This window comes from Poeciliopsis prolifica, unplaced genomic scaffold (assembly GCF_027474105.1).
Source record: "Poeciliopsis prolifica strain line A6 unplaced genomic scaffold, Auburn_PproV2 SCAFFOLD008, whole genome shotgun sequence".
Classification (NCBI taxonomy): domain Eukaryota; kingdom Metazoa; phylum Chordata; class Actinopteri; order Cyprinodontiformes; family Poeciliidae; genus Poeciliopsis; species Poeciliopsis prolifica.
In genome coordinates this window covers 5,921,219-5,946,553 of record NW_026562383.1, presented here as the reverse complement: position 1 = coordinate 5,946,553, position 25,335 = coordinate 5,921,219, and the positions used below count along the sequence as shown (strand labels likewise).

Genomic DNA, 25,335 nt, shown 5'->3' with positions numbered 1-25,335 from the left:
AAAATGTTTGGGGTATAGTTAGAACAGATAAAAGAATCCCAACCCATTAACATGTGAGTGACTGGAAACAAGTGGTGGCGGATTTATGGTCTCAAACTTTTTCTTTTGGCGTGTGATTCCATAAGATTTGAGTATCAAGAGGAACTTCAAGTTAACGAATTGAAGAGTTCTAGATTACATTTTTCTGCACAGAAAATATAATATTCTGTCCCTGTTTCCCTCAGGCTGTGCATCGTGTGGGCCATCTGGCTGGTCTCAGTAACTATGGCCTTGCCGAAGGTCACCTACATCAACTTTGACGGCGGATGCACCTGGTCGGTTGGTCAGCAGGAGTGGCTGTTCTTCCTGGTCCCTGCCTTCCTGGTGTACTACATGGCGCCCCTCTTGTGCATCGCCATCAACTGTGGCCTCATCATCTCCCACCTCCACCGCTGCAGAGGCAGCCTGGTTGCCGACAGACGCAACAAGAAAGCCACCGCCCTGCTAATTGGCTCGACGTTGGTTTTCGCGGTCAGCTGGTTGCCGTATTACGCGCTCGAGTTTGTCAACGTTTTGTCCCCGTACGTCAGTTCAGCGGCGTCTCCCACAAGCAGATTAGATACCGGCCCATCTTGGACTTTGCCTGCTTTCTATCCACCGGCCGCTCCGTCCAGGCCCAGTGAGCAAACCTTGACGAGGGTCACGCTGCTCTGGGAGGTGGCCTCTCTGGCGGCCATTTTGTTGGTGTGCCTGGCTCCGTGTTGGAACCCTCCGCTGTACTTCTTGTTGTCACGCCCGGCTGTTCGCCAGCTAACAGCTCTCCTGCCTTCTTTCATCTGAGAGCAGCTGGGGAGAAAGCCTGCGGCGCGCTGGCGCATCGCTCCGGCTCCGCCGCCGTGTCTGCCGGCGCCTGGCGCGGCCTCGGACCCGCTCAGTCGGCAAAACCTGACGCACAGATTGACTCAGTGAAGATGGCAGGCGCCGTGCTCTATCTCATCCATTCACAGGATGCACTGTTCGTGTACGTACTGAGTACACTCATGGCTCTTGGCAACAATAAACTCTCACGTTGGATCATAATCAGACCCCATTCTAGGCTATAAACAGGGTTTATGTCTAAGATCACAATTCCAGATACACTTAGCTACTTGCTGTCCGGTCAATTCCAGCTAGAAGAGGGAGCCATACTGAATGGAAAATGAAAACTGAAAAGCCAAACAATGCAATTTCTGTCTGTATCACAGCCCAAATCATCCTTTATATTCAGGTCACTGAACCTAAATATATGGATTTAAGCTCACACATGGGACTTTGAACCGCAGTAGTTTGCTTTTTTGGTGCTGAAGGGCATCAGCTAAATCCATCCTGACTGGCTCAACCCATTCAAGCAAATATAAACCAAAACTCCCCATGGGGATTTTACACACAAAACCTTAACCTCAATGAAGAAAAACAAAAAACATCCGGCGAGTAGGATAAACGGCATCTGCATTGTGGAAAATTGGCTTTGCTCTTTGCAAATTGTTAGAACCTTCTATAGTGCAGCACAGCAATGCATCACGACACGCAGCGCAGGCCTGCAACCCCCAATACAGAGACGGAGCGGAAACACAGGAGATGACGCGCCTTTAGAAATCCCCCTGAAAAGCTCGGCGGCAGCTGATTCTGGATTCAATGTCATGGTAATAACCCCGGTGAGAAGAGGGCCCTTTGACTTTGACGCGCATCAAAAGACGCTGGCTTGTTTGGTTCAGAACCTGACTGCTGAGAAGTGGTTATTAAAAAGAGATTTGACTCAAAGTACTGCATCTGCTCTGCTGGGGGAAAATGACTTGCCTAGAAGTGGATCCTATCTGCATCGAGAGTGGATTAATGTCACAACGTAAAGGTCATGTAAAGGTCATGTTGCGTACTGCCTGTAACTTGGTTGTACTCATTAATGAAATAGCGAAGGCCGTGTAATTTGTTTTGCTGTTTTCTATTGATGGTGCAGTTTTGTGTGCCGCAGAGGACCGGATGTAAACATTTGCAGAAGTATTGAAACCCCCTCAGCTCCTCCATGTTACAACCAGGAACTGATTGTAACATGTATTTGAATTCAGTCTCTCTTTACTCAAAGAAACTGCTGATAAAACTCCAGTTTTACCTTTAGGATAGCTGGCATACAGATTTGTGGAGTGCGTGAATAATCCTCTGGTTTTTCCATGTTGATTTTCGCTGTTTGCCTGATTAACGGTCCCCGTAGCCTCGCCTGTGGGTCCGGGTGACCGGCTTAGGTGTTGGTCAGTTTTCAGGTTCGTCTTTCTATCTTGACTTTTGGGGTAAAGTAATTGAAATCGTCTGTGAGATGTTCGAAGCTTTGCTGTTTGTCTTTTAACCCAACCCTGCTTTAAACTTCTCCACCACGTCATCCCCGACCCTTCTGCCACTTTCTCCAACAAATCTCTCATGGATTTACAGAATGACTGCATTTATATATTGAGATTGATGTGGACAAATCCAGGAAGGCGGCTTGAGAAGGCAATCGGTTGTTCTGTATTTTATTCAGGGATACCAGGATATTGGATGTTGCCATTTGGATTCCATTGCAGCCAAATTGACGGAGACTTGGGCTTATAGCATGAAGCAATTTCAAAGAGCTGAAAAAAAATAGGAAAGCCATAGTGGTACAGGCTTATTTGTTTTCTTGCAGAGAATCAGATGAGAGTATTACCGAAGCACTTCTATTTGACTGATGAATGTTGTGCAAATCCTGTTGAAGCCTAAAACATGGCAGGATAAGCTCTTTGAAAGTGAATCTCTAAAAAAAAATTCTATGTTACAGGCCTTGGAGGATCCACTAATTAAAGCAATCAGGTAAAAAAAACACAACTCAAGTGTGCTGCTGAATGTAATTTACATCAAAGGGAGATGCTGAACTATACAGACACAAGAAAAGTACTGAAAACTCTGGACGGCTTCATCTTCGGTCCAGACCATCCCAGATGATGCGACTGAATTCACAGACCTTCACCGATTGCGACGGTGCTGCTTTCCTCAGTTTCTCAGCTTGGAGCTGTTGTTGTGCTGTGTGACAAAACTGAAAAAATATCAAACCACTTCCTGAAGATAAGGGTGAAACAGAAACAGGAAATATCCAAGTTGGATCAAGATCACAAAGTTTGCCTCTGGCAACGTATCTCCTAACCGTAAATTATGCCTTCTAGTTCCTGGCTGCAAGGGATGGGCGCCAGAGAGTCAGGCATTATGCCTCTGTGCATCCACAAAACTCTGTCAGTCATCCTCAGCCCACTTCCTTCTCACTTTTTATGCTCTTAAAGGTTTAAAAGCAGATCCTTCTAATGACGAGATGCTACTTTAGAGCTTTTTGAACTGCGTTGACTGATATTTTTGTGTTTCCTCAATTACAAAAGTGTCGTAGATTGTGTTGATTCTTGGATAAATTCTTGTTTTTCTTAAAACAGTGCTGTGGAATGTTCTCTTTTATTTATTTTTTTTACTCCTATATTTGTGATTTAAGACGCTTAAAATCACTGAGCTGAAAAAAAAAATCACCATTTAACAACAGAAACTCAGGAAGTGTTGAACATGTTTCTTTAAGCATCATGTCATGAGCCCAAATGTACATTAAGTGCAGGAGAGTCGCTTCAAGCACCTGACATGCTAAGCTGAGTGAATCTTCAGTGCAAATAAAGCGTCTCCACAGCGTATAACATGATATTAAGTAGTGTTATTATTGGGTCATTATAGAAACATCACAATGGTATGATTGGTTAACTGAGAAATTATTTTTGTCATGTTTCCTTGTGGATCCTGAACTTTGCTTGCACACACATCCTTCACTATTCGACCAGATGTAGATGTCTTATATCATGACAGCGTGAGCTTAAATGTTGTATTGCTAAAATGTCAGCATTTTCTATCTAATGTATATTTTGTATCGTAATAATGTGATTTCTTTGTAAAGTATGCAAGTGTAACTCAGTGAAACATAAATTACCCTTCAGATTAATAATGTTTGTGTCTGCTTTTATTTCACTTTAAACTCTCTTGCAATATTCGCCAACAAAGGCACTCAATTTACAGCTTAGTAGAAAATTTGGGGTTAAACGCCTTTCCCAACGGCACATCGACATGTGGCAGACTGGGATTGAACCTGCAACTTTAAGACTGCAAGAGAACTACTTTTCCCACTAAAATAAATAGAAAGGTAGCGACAACATAAAATGCTAGTTACTTCTTGACCTCTTGACATTTTTTGAACCGTGGAACCAAAAGGCAACCCTAACTGTATGGCTTCATTAAGTCAGAAGATTAGCAAAAGCTCAAAAAATTTTTTTTTTAAAAAACGTCGTGCTCAGCAGGCTCCATTGAGAGGCTCCTTCCCGTTTTTATTCAGCGTGTTTCCGGAATCCCTTACACATCTGCAGGGCTCCGCTGCACTGAATGCACGGAGCTGGAAGAAGATTTAACATCTTGAAAACTCTGGGAGATAATCGTTACAAAAAGGAAGTGATTTTCCGTCGTCTGGATGGACATTTAACATTTAATCTTGAGTGTGACAGCACTACTTAATGGGCTTATGGAGAATGCCAGCTCATTAATTGTCATTGATCGCTGTGTAATTCCCACGGGGAGGATTCATTTAATGCAGAGTTTATATATATCAGCAGTGACTCACAAACCCCACTTTTAACAAAGCCTGTTTATACCTACAGTCACCTTATCTCGTCTCTGCAAAAGTCCCAAAAATTGTTTTTATTTAACCTGAAAACATGACGATAAGTTAGACATGCCTAAGGTGCAAAACTGGAAAGGTATGTTTTCTTTTTCTAGGTTTTTATCAGACCCACCTTTGATCTCTTCACATTTTTTTTATGAAATAATAACCAGTATAGATAATTCAGCATTTGTTTGCATGCCAATTTCACTAAATAAAATTTAGTGAAATATCTCAGAAGTGAGGAAAGCCAGAGTGAATTATTGATCTTAAAAGCTTGACTTTTAATTAGCAGGAAAAAAAAACAACTGTAATCCAACCTCTCTGGTAGTTGAAATTCATTTTAAGATCTTATTACAAGAAAGAGAAAAATGATTGCAGGAAAACCTACATACTTAATCTTTTATAGTGAAAATATTTTCATTAAATGATCCTTCATCTGCTGTCTGTTCCTGCTGGACCTGAATCAGATCAATAACTTAGACATTTCTTAAAACCTTTTGTACATTATTTTGAGTTAACTCAATAGTCATCTTAGAGCTTCTGAGCTCAAAATATGCCAATGTATATTATTTTTGTGAAATCCCACCCCAGAGCTGAGAATGTTCAAATAACATTTAGTGTTTTGAGCTTTTATTCTTTGCGGTCAGACATTTTTCATGTACCGGTAATCAGTAAGCTTCTTCTAAGCCGCTTTAATGAAAACAGAATTGAATCAGCAAAACTCTGGAGCTGGGAACAAATTGGTAAAAGCAGCAACACGACGGCGATGGCAGAGAGTCGGGTGATGAACGAGGGAAGCGAGATTTGTGAACGCGGGTGAATGAGCGGACAAAAAGCAAATTACGAAGCACGAGCTACAGGAAAACAAAACAGAAAGCAGGATGGAAAAAACTAAATAAACAGACATGCGAACGCAGGAACGCCAAACCCAACAGATCGTGGCAGCTACTTCTGGCTTCCTTGGTAATGAGACCCTTTTAAACAGGCCATCTGCTGCTGCTAAACCAGCTGATATTAATTTGCACCAAGTTGCACCAAGGTTCCTGGTTACCGACAGAAGCTGGTGTCACCATGTTCCATGCCTTCTCCTCACCTCTCTTTCTTTACGCGCTCGCTACTTTACTCTTTCACTCCAGTTTTTCAGGCCTAATATTCAAAATCCGTGAACAAGCGTTTGTTTCTACAGTGGACGTCCTCCGTACCGGGGGGTAATTGGCTTCCCGATACAGAGGCAAATTACTAACCCTGACCCTAACCCCTCTAATCTCAGCAGGAACCCACCGAGTCCATTCACCAACCCCTGTGTGGACAAGCTATACTATTTTGTATGTCGCCTCATTTATTTTTAAAGGATTCAAAGCACATGGGTTCTGGAATCTAAGAAGCACTTTAATTTCATTTCTTTTATTATTTTTTTCCTTCATCAGACTCAAATCCTTTCCTTTTCTTATTTCCTCAGCTCACGGTTTGCCAGTCTCCTGCTTTTGCACTTCTTTTACAATGATCACTGTTCATTCTTCAGGTATCTGAGTCATCGACTCATTCTTCCATCGCACTTCCTTGTTTAAAGTAATCTATGATCAACTCCAAATTACACCTCCGTCACTTTAACTTTAACCAACAAATGCTTCAACGAACTTCAGCTGCAGTTTAAATACAGTTCCTCCAGAGCCTTTGGCAGCCAGTGCCCTGGATCGTTCAGCCAATCAATGACTTAAGCGACCGGGGGATACTTTATTCATCAACCTGGGGTCTTCTCTCTGCTGCCCTCCGGCGGCCGCTCTCCACACTTCTCCCATTTAAATCCTTGGTGAAAGGCAACACACCAGGTGAGGTGTACCTACTACGAGGAAGCCTCGGATAGCATAAAGCTGACAGGTATTAATTATGACAGGCGGAAGTGAGGGGCACTCCTTTTACTCCATTGCTGAACACCCCCTGCCTCCCCAACCCGTCGGAAGATCACTCCACTCTCACCGAGGGACGCGCCTTCACACACACAAGGGGAAAGCGAGAGGAGAGGAGAGATAGACGCAGGTATAAGCAGGAGGTGGGGAGGGCGTGCGCTGAGACGCGGCCGTCCAGTGGGACGAGGAGAACACCAGTGGGGATGTGTTGCCGAGCTGCTGTCCTCCCCCAAGCACGTTCACATTTACGGCGCAGCTGAATCGGAGCGCGGACGCAGGTGTAGCCTCCTCCGCGGACCTACTACCACCTATCCCAGTTTCCCACGCGCCGGGGCAGGAACGACAAGAGCGCGGTTAGATGACCGCGCGCGCTGCTTCTCTGATCCGGTGCGCCGCTGTGAATGTGACGCCGGGTCCTCAGCCCGAAGGCACGCCGCTCTCCCCGCTCCGTACAGAGAAGGCTTATTGACCACCATGGCTGACCAGGTAAGAGGCGACGCACATTTTCCACCCGCACTCTCACCACACCTCTTTACACACACACACACACACACACACACACACACACACACACACACACACACACACACACACACACACACACACAACGTGCGCTCTGCCGAGAATAGACGCACAGGTGGATAAACACGCAGCTCCTCTCACATTATTTTCCCTGAAACACATTCTCACGTGCTCACTTAAACAACCCGCGCTAAAGTGTCAGGCGTCTGTGGACCGCGACAAAATGCACTTTGAACTAACTGCAGCATTTAAACAGTCACATTTTCCTCGCCGGTTATCGGGTTTACCATCAGCCCTGCTTTCTGTGAGCGCTCAAGAATTGCCGCATAGTGAGCAGAAGCTACTACTCTGAAGCAGACCACGGGAGGAGAGAACACAAACCCGTGGTATTAATTTTGCATTGTCTGCCGTTGTTTGCCCCAGTTTCTCTCTGCAAGCCTGGCGAAGGAGCACATTTAACCCCTGACACGCCGCCTCGGCCCGCCCGGTCACGGCTTCCTGTCTCCGCTGCAGACACTCAAAGGCATGCCTAATTGATCAGCTCGTTCAGTTTAACCTAACTGAGGAACCCCCCGCTGATTCCGTGAGAGTGATTAGAGTGCGCAAACGCGTGTGTGGGTTTGCCTGAGTCGAGATAGTGCAAAGGTGCTGTCGCTGTCACACCTCAGCTGGCATCTTTATAGACAAAAAAGCACTACACTATATTTAAGTGTATGCAATGTTATGCCATGTTGTGCAGTGAATCAGTAGGCTGCGTGGCCTTAGTTGACATTGCCACTATTTGTTGTACCCTCCTAATAAAATAATTGTAAGTAAGCTGCAGTGTAGCAATATTACACACTAAATCCAGCTGCTCTGTTGCATACTATTTCAGTTTTTGCTTCCGTTTCTTTTGTTTTGGCTGAAAAACAGAAACAAATCCCTTCCCAGTTTGCTTTGCTAGGCTGCTTTCATACTACACAAAGTGGGGCATAATTGTGAAGGGAAAATCACAGATAAAAATCTTTAAAAAAAAAACAAACAAACTGTGTGCCGTATTTGTGTTTTATCCAGTTTACTTTGATACCACTCAACAGATCCAAACACCTTTCAGCTGCAGCGACGCAAGTATGATCGGTATGAAGAGAAGGGAGGAATTTCTTTCCTATTTTTCATTCCAAAATAGCTCCTACTTGTTCAGGTAGATAATAAAAAGTTCTGAAAAACATCAGTTCATTCACCTTTTCATCCAGGATTGCTCTGTATTAGGCATCAAACAACTTCCTGTCAACTTGGACCAGCTCTCTTGTTTCACTGAAAAAAACAGAACATCCGCACCTGATCTGAGGATTCAATAATTCAGATATTGTTTCATAACCTTCTTTCTCTATGACATGTCTGCTGTTGGACTTCATGACTTCTGAACTTTTCACAGGGCAGGTGTATTTACACCCACATTTAATCACAAGTTATGGACAAGGTTTACTAATTTGGGAACTTCTGATGACAATTGCAGTGGATTTATTTAGGTGGTATTCAGAATAATCTCAATTTTTTACCCTGTAGATTTCTACTACATACAACAGCGCACCACAATCACCGTATTTCACAGCTATAATCAACTCCAACACATAGTTACGTACAATATATGCATGTCTGCTAACTATACATGACATGAAATTACACAAATTACACGGCGGTTCATCCTTGTAATATACTGTGTATTAACGGCAGCAGTCACAGACTTGTCACAGACTTGTCTCTCAGTCTAACAAGATCCAGGTTAGGGTGATTGATGAATCTAATTTAAGTTGTAGGTGTGAGAGAGCAGGGCTGCCTCTCTGTGTTAGCCGAGTGATGGACAGGTGACCTGTCCGCGATGTACTTTACTTCTTACTCACTGTCAGCAGCTGTAGGATCCACACTTCTGCACGGGAGTATAATGTATATAAATACATTATACCTATAAACCTGATTGCTCCCTGCACCACCAGGCATACTTATGAGGGCAATGTGTTAACCAGCGATTGGAAAATGTTTGACATGGTAGAAAAAGGCATGCCACTAATGATTCATTTAGTAATCAATTCATTTATCCATTATCTTGACTATAAAATCAATCGGATAAAAAAATATTGGCACAGATTTTACAGTCAGCCACTTAATTTCTTTTACACAATATTAGAAATACAGTAAAAGATGCATTTTAGGCAATAAATTGTTTGCTAAAGCTATTTGACATAAATATTTCTTTGATTGATTAATCAAAAAACTGATTAATAATTAGACAGCAAAATGTGCTTAATAGAGATATATTTAATTTTTTTTAAAAGAAAAAAACCTTCTTTGTCTGTACAGTCAAAGAAGGTTTTTGTTCATCTTATCTGCCTAATGAAGAAAGTTTTCACGGCATTGCAGACCAGTCCGCAACGAGCTCAACACAGACGTTAAACCAGGTGGAATCCGGGTCTCATTAGTTTCAACGTAACAATACTTTTAGCTCATGAGACAAGATGGGCCACAACATGAAGTTTGCAAAAGTAAGACATGATGTCCTCTTTTTAAAAGAAATATGATCAATCCATATGGTCTGAAAAAGTGATAGTATCTTTATAGCTTGGGTAAAAAATGTTTGAGTATATTTGGTAAAGCTGTCACCATGTTGTGACAATACATAATATGAGAGTCTGAAAAATTAGGATCCTCTGCCTTCTCCCTGTGCTTCCCCTGCTAACTACAGAAGTACAGCCTTTAGAAACAACCAATAACTGCAAGGAGGAGGGTCTTAGCGCTGTCAATTATGCTTGTGTATTTACAGAGAACTTGCTCTCTGCAAGTTCTCTGTAAATTTGTAGTGGAGGCACCAAACTCTGAACCAGATGGCAACCTTTTTCAATTCTTAGCAGCTAATAGTTGGCTAGTCATGGTATTCTTACAGTACTTTCAAATAATTTTAATCTGACTCGATTGGTGTTTTTTTTTCCTGAATACAACACAACAGGGAAGCTTAATTTAAAAAAAAAAAAAGTCATCCATTGTCATTGTTGAACATAGTTCACGAGACCAAGTCACAAGTTCATGGCAAAGTGCTTCTCAAGACAGACCAGCTAATGTCAACAGATCTGGCGACATGCGATCTCATTCCAGCTTTCTCATCTCAGCTTGTTCTATTATTTCATCCCAGAATCAATTTCTAATGAAACAGGTGTGTTGTATTTTACTGAACTGTTTCACATCATCTTCCTTTTTTCTCATTTTCTGTGTCGCTTTGTTTAATTGCTGGTGGTGTTTGTTGAATTTGCGACGCACAGATACTGAGCCACAGACGCCTGGTGGTGCTGCTGAAGATGGATTAATAGCTGTATTAATATTGATGAGGGTCATCTATGGTGGACATGCTGCAGTTGCATATTCATGTGTGCAGAACCTTAGATTCATCATGTGGACTCTCCAGCACACCCCTGTTCAGTTCTGCTCCAGTGTAGAAATTACATTTTCTCTTAATTTTGTGCTGCAGCCTCCATGAACAGCGTATAGGCGCCTCCGGATCACGCTTACACCTTTTGTTACACCGAGCAGCAGCCTCTCTATGTCTGTCTCTCCCTTGTGATACTTCTCTTTTCTCAGGTCTCCACCTTATTCACTGTCTTTATCAGCCTGCTGTCTCTTACAATCCCTCAGCGCCTTCGCATGTCCAACTCATCTCACTGCCCAGCGAGCCAGCCTTACTACCTCTCCTTTCTGTTTTGTCCTTTGACTCTGATCTTGTCTATCAGCATCTTCTTCCTCACCCTGGAACCTCACCTTCAGTGTTATCACCTCCCTCTTCATTGCACACACATATACACTATGTGAAGGCATCTCTTAAGCAAATTTTCCGCCGAGAACATTTGCTAATACAGAACAGACTGTCCGCGGTCTGACAGGTAGATGTGCTTCAGAAGGATTTTAAAGCTCGTTCTCCATCCACAGAAACCATATGCCGTCGACGTGCTCCCCTCCTTCCTCGTACTTGCTCTTACGTTTTCTGTCTGTCTCTGTTTAATTGCAGTACAGTATGTTCCTCACCACGGCGCCACCCCTCCGGCGAGGGAGCACGCCCCTGCCCGTCAAGCACCAGCTGCAGCGAGAGGAGGCCGTGTCCGACGACTGTGATTGGATACCGGGCCTGGAGGAGCCCACCACGTTGCCTATCAGTGACACAGCGGTGCCTCGAGACGACTCCTTCAGCCAGTTGGCGGCATCCCAGCCGACGTACCAGAGCCACGGCGGGGCGCTGAGGATAGTGCTGCTGGGACAGAATGGCGTGGGCAAGTCGTCGCTTGCCTTATCCCTGGCCGGACAGTCGGACAGATCGCTCTCTATAGACTCTGAGACACAAGCTTGTGGTAATGCATTGAACGTTGAGTGGGAGATCTTTATTAAAAATGCAGCACCTTTTGCATTTGTGGGCAAAGAAAATGTCAGATACATAATACAATCATAATTTTGCATTATAATCCAACCTTTGATTTCAGTACATTTACTATGTGAGAATACTGTTTTAACAAGAACATTGGTACCACAATTATTTGCACCTCCACTGTCAGTACTTTGTACAATCTCCTTTAAACCGAAGCACATCACCAAAATTTTCTCCATAAAGGTTCACAAGGGTATAGCAAAGAAATAGAGGTACCTTTGACCTTTCCTCTTTGCACAATATCTCTAGTTCATCCAGAGTCCTGGTCCATGATGTACTCTTCAGCATAAACTAAAGGTTTTCTGTAGGATGATTGCAATGGCATGTCGACTACCTGTCCAAGACGGAGACCAGACTGCTGATAATGTTTTAGTTTATACACATAACTTTGCATACATTTGGTCCAGATTCTAAGTATCAGTTTTATAATATCAGCCAGGCTGAGCAGATGTTGAAATTAGGCTTTATTACGACAAATGTTACTTTTTTATATGTATATTTTTTATTATTAAAAAGGAAAGTCAGTTGCGCCAGAAAAAGGCTTTTTGCGGACATCGCCATTTAGATATTGTCTTATGATAGCAGGGCTAGGGATGTGTCCTGTAAGTGGTGGGTTGCTGGTTTGAAACCCCTGCTCCATGGGCTAGTTGTATCCTTTGGCAAGGCACTTCACTTGCCTCGCGTCCTGCTGGTGGTCACAGGTGGTGTCGATTGAACTTACCATCATCAGTGTGTCAATGACTGAGTGTTTTTTAGTTATCAGACTTGATAAAACAAAATGAATAAAAAATTGGAGGATCCCAGGATTCCTCTGTTTGTTTGCTTCAGATCTCTGGATAGAAATGGGAAGAAGTCTCTTCAAAATGAATTGTCTCAGTGCATAGTGGTGAGATTATTCTTAATCGCTCTTTAGACAAATGATGCTCATGGACGTCTTTTTATGGCTATTTGAGATTGTCCAGTTTTTTTGCTCATAGGTCTTATCAAAATGCAACCTAAACGTTGATACTGGCTGCTTTGTTCATTAATTCAATTACAAATATTTTTAGCCTACATTTAGAAACCACGGGGAGTGGAAGGGTGTGTTCTTACATCTCTTTTACGGATGATTTCCTCGTGGTTCAAGAAATGGGTCTTTGTGTGAAGCATGTTGGAAATTAAAGTGAAAATATTCTGAGATCAACTTACTTCTTCTCTGAGCCACAAAGTCAGTTCATTTACACACCTCTGAAGCATTAAAGAGAAACATCTCGGTTAATCAGCCACTTCCTGCCTTAATGGGATTTAGATTAGGAGACTTCTTTCACATTTGGCATGATGTGCATACCAAATAATCAACTAGATCCAACAGAAGCTAAAAGTCCAAGAAAATAAACAAGCATATAAAAGACAAGATCATGTGAATCAATGTCTTAATATCCTTTATTTTTTGTGGTTCTTCATTTTTGTTTTTGTATTCCAGTTTTGAGCAGCTTCATAATTTCTTATCCAGCAGAGAGACATGTCAGTGGTCTGGATCTTGTCATCAGCTTATTTTGGACAATTGGCAGTCTTGCTTATGTTATTCTTCTTTAGACCGCCCGTCTAAAGCTGCCTGCTGTGCTTTTATTGAGCTTAAAATGTCCTGTTTAAAAAAATTTGGAAGCAAAATCTTGTGGCAAGAGCAGCTGTGTTCACTCCAGAGCCAGATGTGTGTTAATGGGAGCAGAGAGCAGGCCTGTTGAAATATGTCTCTGCAGTCACAAACCCTGATTCTACCGTACGCTATAACAGAGAGTGCACACTTGTATAGTCCTGTAGTACCTTACAAAAGTGAAAAAGAGTGTCGTTTTTTTCAAAACTTTCTGCAAATAACAAATCAAGGTTTTGAACTACAATTCCCAACAATTAAAGCTGCAAGATTTTCAGTGCATCTCTGCCACCTTTGAACATTTAGAAACTGAATTTGTTTTGTCTTGTTCTTAAAAGTCATGAAGCTGAACAGCAGTCATCCAGGCTACATTTTGATTGGGCCATTCGTAAATGAATATGCATGCAGCTCTAGCTTTTTGTTTGAGCTCATGGTGGTGCTGAAAGGACCTCAGCTTCAACCCTTTTTGCTGCATCTAATGCTGCACTCCAAGTTGTACTTTGAACTGGGAACTTCCCAGTTAAAATAATCAACTGAAATACCCTGCGAATCTGGATTTCACACAGGGAAGCTGGAAGCAACTCGCCCAATTACAAATTGTAAGGCAGACTTTGCTTTTTAGTATGGCCACTATTTGCATCAACGATAGAAAATCATGGTAGAAACATATTCACTAGGCAGTTTCAAGCCGCAGCTTGAAGAAGTTCTTTTTCACCCACAACGTGCGTCATTTTTGTGTGAAAGAACACCTCGCTTCTTTCCTTTTAAGCATATGTCACATTAAAGCAGCCAAAGTCGGACTTTTCTTTGTGCTCCGGTGTGGCATCTGTCAGTCAGCAGATCTGCTGACACGCAGCTCAGTGTAACACCAGGGCTAATCAGCCCTCGACTCTTCAGCCAGCCAGTCGATCAGTCATTGTCACCCCGAGGTGACAGCCAACATGCCCCTGGCCCACACTGAAAAGCATTCATTACATCAGCTCCTCTTGTGCTCTTGGATCACTGCACCATATTCAGAAAGAAGAAGAAGGCACTTTCTAGTAGCAGTTTCTTTTTTTTCTTGCTACGCCTTTCTCATATTCTAAGTTAACTTAAAACTTGAAGTTGGCAAACCTTACTTGGCTTCAAAATCTTTGAAAACTTTTGCATCAGTGCAAAATTGAGAAAATGTCTTTTCAAATATGTAAGTGAGAGCGTTCACAGCTGTCGCTTCTTGGGATTTTTAGGAGATACGCTGTTGAAGATGTTCTGTCCAAGGCATTTATAGACACATACGATACTAGAGTAAAATGAACAAATTCAGTTCCACATAAATGCTTAAAGAGCTGGTAGATTTAACGTGGTGTACTACAACACACTACATTTCAACAGTGTTACACAGTGAGGTCATTACCAAAGTTTTTAATTATCCAGAGTTGCATAAATAATTGAATCACATGCGCCATTGCAATTCCAGTGTTTGCATTATCAAAATGGCAAAGGACGACTCAGAGATAATATTTCCAAGGCTTTTATCATTTTAGTATGGATTCCACGCTCTACTTGGTAATAATCTAATTGGCCATTAGGATGGACGTTTGCTGCCCTTGATACAAATACCTGATGTTTATTTTTAGTTGCTGAGAAGCTACAGGTCACAGGGTGTGAGCGTCATATTCATCAGTAGGTCTGTGCTTGCGTGTTTAAGCGTCACCTAAAGTTTGCACAGCCTTGGAATTTCTCTATAAAGATTCAGTCAAGTCAGATATTATTCATCACCTTGGTTGATTTCGAGCTAAAGTAATATAACTTTACCAATACGTTTCTTCTGACTTGAAAATAACACTGATGTAATAGACATTTGTTTGTCGAGCATATTTAACATGGATATGTCTTTTGTTAAATAATAAAAAAAAAAGAAATTGCTTTTATTCTGATAACCATTATATTTTGTCTTCTAATCTTTCGGAGGACGCCTGTATCATTTCCGATCAGAAAAAAGCTTCTTGGAGGCATAAAACTTTAAATCTAAACCTGAATGGACTGTGAATAATTTTGAGGCTCAGCTGTAGATCTGTCTTCACAAACGGGAGCAGAATGTCAGACATGCCATGCACAATATAGTAATTAAGAATAAAGAAGTCTATTTTTTACATTTACAATATTTAATCAGTGTGACTGGAAAAGCTCTATATTCTCCTGCTTCCACTAATAAGACTTGAATAGTTTCAGCCGTTTTAAAGATATCTGTGCAAGAATGTCATCTGGCCTCACTTATTTAAAAATCCTCCTTGACACTCGGATTCACTTTCAGGTCCAAGTGAAGGAACATTTGATAAAAATGGCATTAACCTACTGCCACTCTTAAGTCTGCCCCTGGAAGTGTGCAGACTCTTCCTTCTTTAGCGAATACTGCTCTGCTTCCTGCAACACAATCTACATATTGTCCCACTTTGGTGAAAGGATGTTTTTGTCACAACACATTCGCAGCCCAGGCGTTGTGTTGTTCCTGTAGTGGTGGCGAAGGATGGGTGTGACACTGATGTCTGTTTGCAGGCGAGGGCTATGAGTGCACGGTGACGGTGGACGACGAGGACAGCAAAGTCATCATATTTGACAACTGGAAACAGGTGAGTCACAGTCAGTTCAGCTGGTTTATTTCTTCCTCCTCACGTTGATTTTGAGCTTTTTGAGGGTCTGGTGAACTTTTTCTCTGAGAGTTTGAGGTTTGAACAGTCAAACTATTGTCTGTGTGTTTAGATTAGCTAAATGGGAAGCAGATTTTATCTGTGTCTTCTGATCTATTCGCTTAACATTATGTCATAATTAAACCTTTTGATGACATATTGTATTAGTAAAGAATGACAGAAATTACATGCATGTACTGCAGCATTTTAACCCTCTCCAGGCAGGTGTTGCAGATTTGCAACAACTTAGACTGTTTTTTCAAGAAATTTGAGCCTGAGAGGGTTAAGCAACTTTCTACATATTTACATAAATACCTTTTTCAGTTCTGGGAGAGTTTTGCACAGATCAGTGTAGATTTCAGAATTTAATAGCTGAACTTTTGAGCTTACCTTATTTTTAACCTCATTCACTTCATATGTATTAATTGCGGCAATGATTCTAAGCTCTTTAACCCTGTTCATGTAAATTTAGTTTACATGAACAGCTTACAGCTGCGATTATGTTGATTAGGTTGCAGAGCAGGAACACTTTGTCTCAGACTTTACATGTTTGGACAATTGTACCCTCTGGTTTTGGACGCTGTGCAACTGCAGCTTTTTGCTCGTACTGTTTTGCTTTCAGACGGTTGCAATGATGCATATCGTGGCAATATGGTGCTCAGTCATTCTTGAGAAGTGGGACAAATGGGTTTAGATTTTCCCAAAACTTTTAAAAATGATTCCTTTAAACTTATGTGTACAAATATGACAAATGTTTTGCAACATTTTTTTGAAAATTACATTTTTAATGGACCTGACCTAGAACTTTGTCATCCTCTCTGACAAAAATAAATACATAATAATTTTTTAATTACTCTATCAGTAATATTTTTACTCAGTTTTACAGACAAATGCCTCTCAAGAAACAAAAGAAATATTATTTAAAACTAAAAACAACATAAAGTCCATCTGATGGAGTTAACACAGAACTGAAGATGGTGACAAACTAGTGAGTAAAGTAATGCCATTTATGTAGAATACATAAAAATGAATTAACATTTACGTGAGATTTGTCAACACTTATCACTGAAAGAGTCACACTGTCCATTAAAAACTCTGACGAAATGCCAAACGACCTCAATTCATATGATGTTATTCTTAAGGAGGCCAGATTGTAGGTACATTAAATCTTTACAGTTTACTCAAATTAAGCTTTTATTTCACAAAACCTTATCAAAATTTTGTAAATTGTCAGTTATGGTGTTGATGCATCATGGTTGTGACGAACAACTTAGGACTAAAATGGAAGAAACGTGATTTTTGTGGAAATATTGCTGTTGTCTGGCTACCAGAATAGCAGCACTTTTGCTTAAGTACTTTTTCAGTGTAAGTTGTTTAAATTCAAATTTATACTCAAAACCAGTATAAAAAAAATAGGCACCCCTTCTGACAAGTTTGGTGTTGGCAAAAAAACATTGCCAAAAAACATCCTCCAATTTTCCAGATAACGATAATCGGATGGTGCTTATTTGTGACAATGCTTGATTCCAAAAATGTCTTGAGATTTTACCCTAAATCTTATCTTTGACCTCAGTCAGTGGTTAGATTAAATATTTCTGAATTGACTTCTGACCTTGCATGACATCTGTTAGCGTGGAGCCGAAAAAGTCTGACTCTCAGGATAACTCCAGGTTGTTATTTCTATTCCAAGGTAAAGTTAGAAGAGAAAGTTTCGAGGCTAACTCCAGTTGGTTGACTGACATAAAACATCAATGTGAACACCGGCAAGGAGAACGGCACAGATGAGTCAAGCCTCATGCTAAAGCACCCACGGTTCCTCTCATGTCAGCCATCCTTTGCCTGCACTACCGAAACAGAGAAGGCCATTTGGTTCATTTCTCTGATGGCCATTCGTGTGTTTCCGAGTGGAAGAGTTACAGGAGTGGCTGCACTCGCACTTTTCAAAGTTTTCTCATTGGGAAAACTGGAAAGCTCTATTTTTTTAAAAATCCAATTCTGAAACTAAAAGCATGTTTTTGTTTTGTTATTGCTCTGCTTCATCATTATACTGCAAATCTGGACCGGTGGAAAATTGAGCGGTGGGGGGAAAGCAGCAAGAGCTTGTTAAAACCGCACCTTATCACATTATACCGGATCAAACAGCATGCGGTTATTTATGGATATTAATGAGATAATCGGGCAGTAGAGCACTCTAATTACTCTGTAGGGCAGATCATCCTATTCCTGATGTCCACTGGGGCAACAGGGGCCCTTCTTCTTCTTCTTTTTCAGGTTGAATTATTCACATGCAGCTACATTTAACTCTGAAGAACCCCGGAGAAAAAACTGCTCATTTCTCACCAGTAATCTAGCTGTCCTTCCGTCCTGCAGCTGTCATCACTCTTAAGTGCCCCAGATGGCTTCATGTTTGTTCTTGCAGCGTTTTTGTGGAGAGCCCCGCCTTCCCCTCACTTTTAGTTCATTACATTTGTTACTCTTTGCGTGTTAAAAAAAAAATAAGTGAGGCAGGGCATACGGGACGAAGCAGCAGTGGTGGAGATAAGTGTGGAACGACTCCAGAGAGGACTGGACGGCTTCTTTTGTTTGAGTGTCTTTGGAGATTGTGTTGAAAGATTAAAGTCACGCACACATAAAATCCAACAGTTAAAAAAAAAAATTAAAAAATCCAGTAAGTCAGGCATGAAGTCAGTGCCAGAAACTGGCTCTCGATGGCACTGGATGCTCTGCCAGCACTCGCAGTCCCCGAGAGGGGAGGGCTTCCGGCCTCCACAGGGCGGCCCGACCCGCACCCCGGTTACCACGGCAACACGCACAGACACGAGCACGCGAGACGTGCATGCACAAGGGCAGGATTAATCACTCATTCACGCATGGCATCATGCTAGAGCGGTCAGCATGCGGCACTGCTGGCAGCGGAGGGGGCGCGTGGGGGTTGCTCTCTCGCTGCAACAAAATCAGCACCTTACCCCGCGACACAGACTGGGGGGAAACGTTGGACAAGCTGTTGTGCCCAGCAGCAGTTGCTTCAATTGCGTTTCAACGCAGCTGATTGACGGCCAGGTCGAGCAGCGGGAGGAGGAATTTTCACTGGACACGACAAATCCCAAGTGGAGCCAACTGGGAAGGCCAGATTTTTACACAGAGCTGTGAAAAAGTATTTATCCCCCACACAGATTTGTTTAATGGTTGTTTTTTCTGTTTTTTGGGGGTCACAATTACGTGTTTCAGATAACCAAACAATTTTTAAACAGAAGAAAAAGAGAACCAGAGTCCGTACACAGTGCACTTTTGTAAATCGTTAATTCCGTTATCAAAGGAAAGAAGTGACCCAAACCAACGTTTAAGGTTTTATGTATGTTTCTGCCCTTTCTTCTTTTCAGAATTGCTTTCATTCAGACTCTTTGGAGGCCTGTACAAGGTCATTCCACTGCAAGTCCAGATTTTGACTAGGCCACTTCAAAACCACCATTTATCTTTTTTCTTTGAGACATTCAGATGGGGGACTTGGAGGTGTGCTTTGGATCATTGCACTGTTGGATGAGGTTTCCTTCTCCATAAAACATGCCATGGTCCTAAAGGAGCCACGCTATCAAAAATCGGTCAATATCAAAAAATTAATATCGGATTATAAATCAGACCTATTGATTGGGTTGTCTCCATTCAAATGTGTCAGATGTTCTCATTGACTACTGTTTTCTGCTTGAGTAGCATCACTTGTTAAAGCCTTTTCTAACATTCCACACAATAAAATAAGTAATAAAATCATATATGATTTGTGATGATGTCATATCAGGTCGATATTGTACCAGCCAATTGTTAAAGCTACATTGTTTGTATCGCATCAGAAGTGAGAAAGTTGTATTTGACACCCAATATAACTTGGATGTCATTTTTAGTGGCGAGCCTGTGTATTTGGTTGGCATCTCACTGAGAAAAGCCTTCATTTATTAATAAAAGCTTTATTAATAATAAAAGTTTCTGAATTCCTTCAGATAAGCCAACATTGTGTTTTCAGAGATGTTCCAGTCGCAGTAATCTTTTTTTTTAAATCTACAAACAGGCATGTGAAACTGAACTCAGTTTTCCAAGAAATTATCATTTACAACTTACAGTTTAATTCTGACTTAGTTATTTTACATATTACTAACTTGGATGAGATTGCATTTTTTTTTACACTTAATAAATGAATTCAGCATCTAAAAACTCCTTCTGTACTTACTCGGGTGGTTTTTGATATTGAAATTTGTTGAAGCATCTGCCAAGTGGGTGTGTGTGTGTGTGCGTGTGTGTGTGTGTGTGTGTGTGTGTGTGTGTGTGTGTGTGTGTGTGTGTGTGTGTGTGTGTGTGTGTGTGTGTGTGTGTGTGTGTGCGTGTGTTCACCTCCAGCACACATGCACAGAAGGCAGAGAGTCTGTTCAAGCAGACGCTGGGGCGTTGTGAGTGTTGTGGGTGTCATGAAACGTAGGGTGGTTTAAATAAGTCATCCATGTGCCAGAAATAGAAACGCTGACATACTTGGCCTTGACCTGGCTGGTCTGTGATGTCCTCTGCTTCAGATCGACAAGAATGTCTTACACAGCATTAGCATCATTCTCTTTAATGCCTTTGGGTTGTCTCCATTCATATCAAGCTTGAATCACTTTTCGCCTTTTCATTATTATTTGATAACTTGAAATTAAAATATTTATCATAGGCAGCAGATTGGTGCTGCCGCAGGCCTGGGAAAATGTAAGATGCACATGCATGCGGTTATGAAAGTGAGCTGCTGACCTTTTTAAAAACTTGGATGCCCTATTATGTTTTGGGAGGTTAGAGAAAAACAAAATAAGGATGTAATTTAGAGGGCAGTAATTGGTTTGCAGCTACATTTTGTTGTTCACTTAGAAGAGGGAAGCAAAAATCACTCTGCCGGTTCTTGGAACTGAGACAGGCTGGCATTGAATCAAGCCCAAGGAAGAAAGTTTCTCAACATTTAATCTTCTTCCTGTTCTTCCGTGTTTTTTGTCCTATTAGAGCTGTACTCCACTGTTTGTATTGCTTGCTAGGCAGTTTAGTTTGTTCTCTTTTTGCTGTGTACCAAACTCAAATTGATAGAAAATTCAGTTCAAAGTTACAGCTTTTGCATCATTCAACTAAAGTATTGATTCAATGTTTAGTTGTAATAAATAATGTTAACTTTTTTATTCACCTTTTTTCTCCATCAGGAGCATTTTGCTTGATAAAAAACCTCCTTATAGCATTTGAGCTAACACTTAAAAACAATTGATTCTTTTGTTTGGGATTCCTTGAACCTACAGGAACATAAGTTTACAACAATCACAGTGATGAACTAGGGATAATAAAACATCTAGATTTAAACTGTCAAATAAAATTAAGTTACAGTATTATAATTTAGCCTTATTTGCTGAATAACAGTCATTTGTGTTGTTAACCAGCAATTAATCAGAAATATGTAATGAGATAATTACAATTTAAGGAAGTCTTGTAATTTTTCCACTACAAGTTTATAATCTTACTGACAAACAATTGTGCAGACAGAAGGAAAGTACTCAAGAGACACGACACCATGTGGCTGACAGCTCTAAAGCCCATTGTGGATGTTTAGGCAGATGGATTGGAGAGCTGGAAAACAGAGGAGGATGGGAGAGTCTGGCATACGGTTAGAGCAACTCAGAGAGGTCCAAAGGAGTTGGGTTATGGATATTTAACAGGGACGAGAAGGAGTTGTTTAAGGATTGTAGTATTGAGTTCAGTGAAACAGGTTCTGGTCATAACGTGAGCGGCTGAGTTCTACACTCACATTCTCAACATGTAGTGATGGATGAATAGTTACTGCCCATCCTGAATGAGAAATACAGCTTCTTGGAAAGAGTCGACCAAGAGCGGAAATGTTATTTTTCATCGGTGTTTACTTTGATAAAATTGTCATCAAACTGGACCTTAATTTAATCTAAACAACCAGACAAAACAGGCAGGAACAAAAGAGTTGGCTCTGACAAACAGGTCACTGAGCTCTGTGGAACACCGCAGTAAAGGTTTCTGACTGAATGCAGCTGTAAATAAATAATGTGAACCATCACATGACTGCAGTACTCGAGTGACCAACAAGACATCTGTTACCTTAATTGAAGTGTTTTTGTGGCGTAGAGGGGATGAAAAGGAATAAAATAGCTTCTAATATTTATTATTATTGATTACTATGAATCTGATTCGCTGCTGTCTTTTTGAATATTAATCTAGACAATACAAGATTGGGAGTGAGTTAAAAGTGATTTTAGCCATTTGAATGAACATTAGCATCTGTTACAGAAAAAGACACATATGTTAAATAATAAAGACCTTAATTATTGAATCAGCTTTCAGTTCGCATATGCTTGGTTTCCAGCAGCTTGATGTTTTATTCATTCCCTCTGGCATAAGGGGGGAAATAAAGCAGCAGTACTTGTGTGCATCATGTTTACATTTATTGATTTCATGGAGAAATATTGTGACAACAAAACAGACTGAAATTAAATGGCTAAATGCACTTAATTATTGTAGCCCTGTAGACCACTCTGTGAAACTTGCACCATAGCCCACCTCCACACATACACACTGCTACAACTTTCCTTAGTCGATATTTTGCTCTGTTGAAGTGTTTTGATTGGCAATAAACAGAATAAGGTTTATTGGCTTCCATCTTCTTTTGTTGCTATGTGTAAGAACAACTATTTTTCCTGAATCCACAACCTGCGGAAAAAAAAATAATTCTAAGATAAATGCCCTAACTCTGATTATTTGCCAACAATGTTGCAGTATATTCAGTTTAATGTTCACATAATGCTTTTACTACTGGTACTACATTGTTGCCAAGACACAAATCCTCTTTCACCCTCCCCCTAAATATGAAGGTCAGAGGTCGGGCGTGAACAGCATGACTAGTGCGCAGGGATTCAGGGATTTGCTAATGGACAGGCTGGAGGCTCCACATGCCAACATACTGTATAAAGACTCAAATCTGGGTCATACAGAAACACTCAGTTTTTGCACCAACCGACTGAGAGGAGGTGGTTTAACACGGTGTGCAACAGCGTGTATTGTCATACAGTATATTGCTTTGAGGTCGGTTGATTTCAGCAGTCGCTGACCTCTGATGGTCGGCGTATGTGTATTAATACACGAGCAGATGTGTGTTTTGCCAATGCAACGTATGCAGCTATGACCTTAGTGATGCATTTCCTGTGGGGCGCTTCGCCTCTTTGCAGCAAAACATGGAAAAAAGAGGAAAAGTACCAGCTCAGCGCTCCGTCTTCACAGAGCTTTCTCATGCTGTCGTCAGGTTTTTGACTTTGCCACATAGTGATGTTCTCTGCCTCCTTTTTAAATCTCTACTCTCTCTCTGTGCTTGCTTCCTTTTCCTGTCCTTTGTCAATCCCTCCATTCATCACCCCTGTGTCTTTATCGATCTTCCCGGTCCTTCAATCCACTCAGACAGCCAGTCAGACTTACAGATAGATCGCAAACCAAAGAACCAGACGTGTGCAAAGTGCACATGTTTGCTTTTGATAAAGCCAAATGGTAGCAGGAGCGCCTATGTATTTATCAGTGCATGCAAGCTCGTGTTTGTGAAGGCAGGTGGAGCTAGGCGTGACCTTTTCTCTTCCATGTAAAGGCCCAGAGCTGCTTTACTCTTATATCTGGTTTTGCAAAGCAAACAGCTTAAAAGCCAATAGATTGCAATCAGTTTGGCTCTGTTTCCCAGACAGAGAGAAGTATGTTGTATAATGACGGATGCATGCTACACATGCGCGCAGAAGCACTTTTCCAAAAAGGGTCAGATTGTGCTCTGGTGTTTGTTTTTTGTGTTTTTTTTTTTCCCCACAATCAGACAGAATAATAGTTTGAGCGCTATTACAGCCACAGCTTATTATGCAAATTATGTCTGATAGGTGATTCATTGCCCTTAAAGTTAATGGTTGCAAATGTTGTGTTGGACTCCAACATCTAAGTGTTTTTTTCTGGGTACACACTAATGTATGTGAGCAATGCAGTTATACGAAAGCATCGGCAGGAATGACTGGCTTCTGTGTCCAATATTCTGCAAATGAGGCCAAGAAGTTAATCACTCAGCAAAAATGCAGCAAAGAAAACTCTTTACACTGACCACAGCTTTATTTGAAGAGAGACAGTTAGAAGCAATAAAGAGGAGAACCCTCAGTTGTTTTTTTATGTGAAGTGTAGAGTGTGGGATTGAAATATCATGGAGCTTTAAATGGTTCATTGAGGTTTGTGTTGATTCTTTGAGTGCGTCTAATAAAAACTCCTGGGTTATGTATACCCAATGCAACAAATGTGTTGTTTCCTGGTACGTTAAAGATTATGGTTGTAACGTGACTACGTTTGAAAAAGGTTCAAAGCATACACCAGTCTTTCATTTCCTTACCTCAGCATTTGTGCTTTGTTATACTTGCAGTAAACTTTATTCTACTTCTGTCTTATTTGTTCCTTGCATGTCAATTTTGTCCAATTTTGACACCCAAAGCTGCAGGATGGGCCAGAGGTTTTCAGACTTTTCTTTTTGCATCAAACATGATGCATTTAAGCTGAATTTACTTGGGGTAGCCCACACTCGGCAAATTCCCAGTCATTGTATACCAGAAGAAAAAAATGGAAGATTTTGCTCAGAACCTTTTAAAAAGTCCTCCTTTCAAAAATATTATTTCTGTTCCCCTAATTCCAGAGACAGTTTTGATGTGTGCGCTTTTTAAGCTTCTATGGAAGGATATGAACGCACCCATGTAATTTTGCTGCAGATTAATGTTTTGATTGTCTGAAAATCAGCAGTAGACACAAGATAGATAAGTGATGAGCAGAAACATGAAGCATATGGTGGAGTTATTTTGGGATGCAGCCCCAAGCAGCAATCATCTGCCAAATTTAAAGCCACCCTGATTTTAATACAGAGTCATGATTGTGAGTTCCTACAGATGCACATTGGCATTCAGAGTCCACTTGTTAAAGTACTGTCAAGAATTTGCAATATTTTATCTTAATTATGCCTATTTGAGAGATTCAGAACCCTAAAGTTTTCTTCATTACAATGCAACCGTCTCAGCATCGCAAGGGAGTGCTTGGACTGCAATGAATGAGTCGGCCATTTCATTTCCATACTGTATGTTCTTGCCAGTAATATATTTGGCGAAACAGATGGACCCTTCCTGCCCTTGATGCCCACGCCTGATTTAGATAAAACTTGTGGGAATTGTGTTGCACTGTCACAGCGGCGGATTCCTAATATGGTGCAGCCCTTGTTAGGACGGGAAGTTTAACAGCGCGTTCACGGTGAAACATCTGCTGGAAATAACTTTTACGATCTGTCCAAAACCAAAAGGGTTTACTGTTTCTAGCTTCAAGTTAGCTATAAAAACATATGCAACTCAAGTGGAAAGAAATTTCCCACAATATTGCTAAGTAATTTTAGATCTTTG

The 25,335-nt window shown here is 41.2% G+C and overlaps 1 protein-coding gene across 1 annotated transcript in view; it reads left to right on the top strand.

Moving 5' to 3' along the window:
* The first annotated feature begins 6,525 nt into the window (after positions 1-6,525).
* rem2 (RAS (RAD and GEM)-like GTP binding 2) overlaps positions 6,526-25,335 on the top strand; it is a 42,460-nt gene continuing 23,650 nt past the window's right edge. Inside the window, exons 1-3 of the mRNA XM_055033663.1 lie at positions 6,526-7,095; positions 11,162-11,498; positions 15,738-15,811. Coding sequence (XP_054889638.1) covers positions 7,084-7,095; positions 11,162-11,498; positions 15,738-15,811 — 423 coding nt within the window. The 5' untranslated portion in view covers positions 6,526-7,083. The remainder of the gene's footprint in view (positions 7,096-11,161; positions 11,499-15,737; positions 15,812-25,335) is intronic.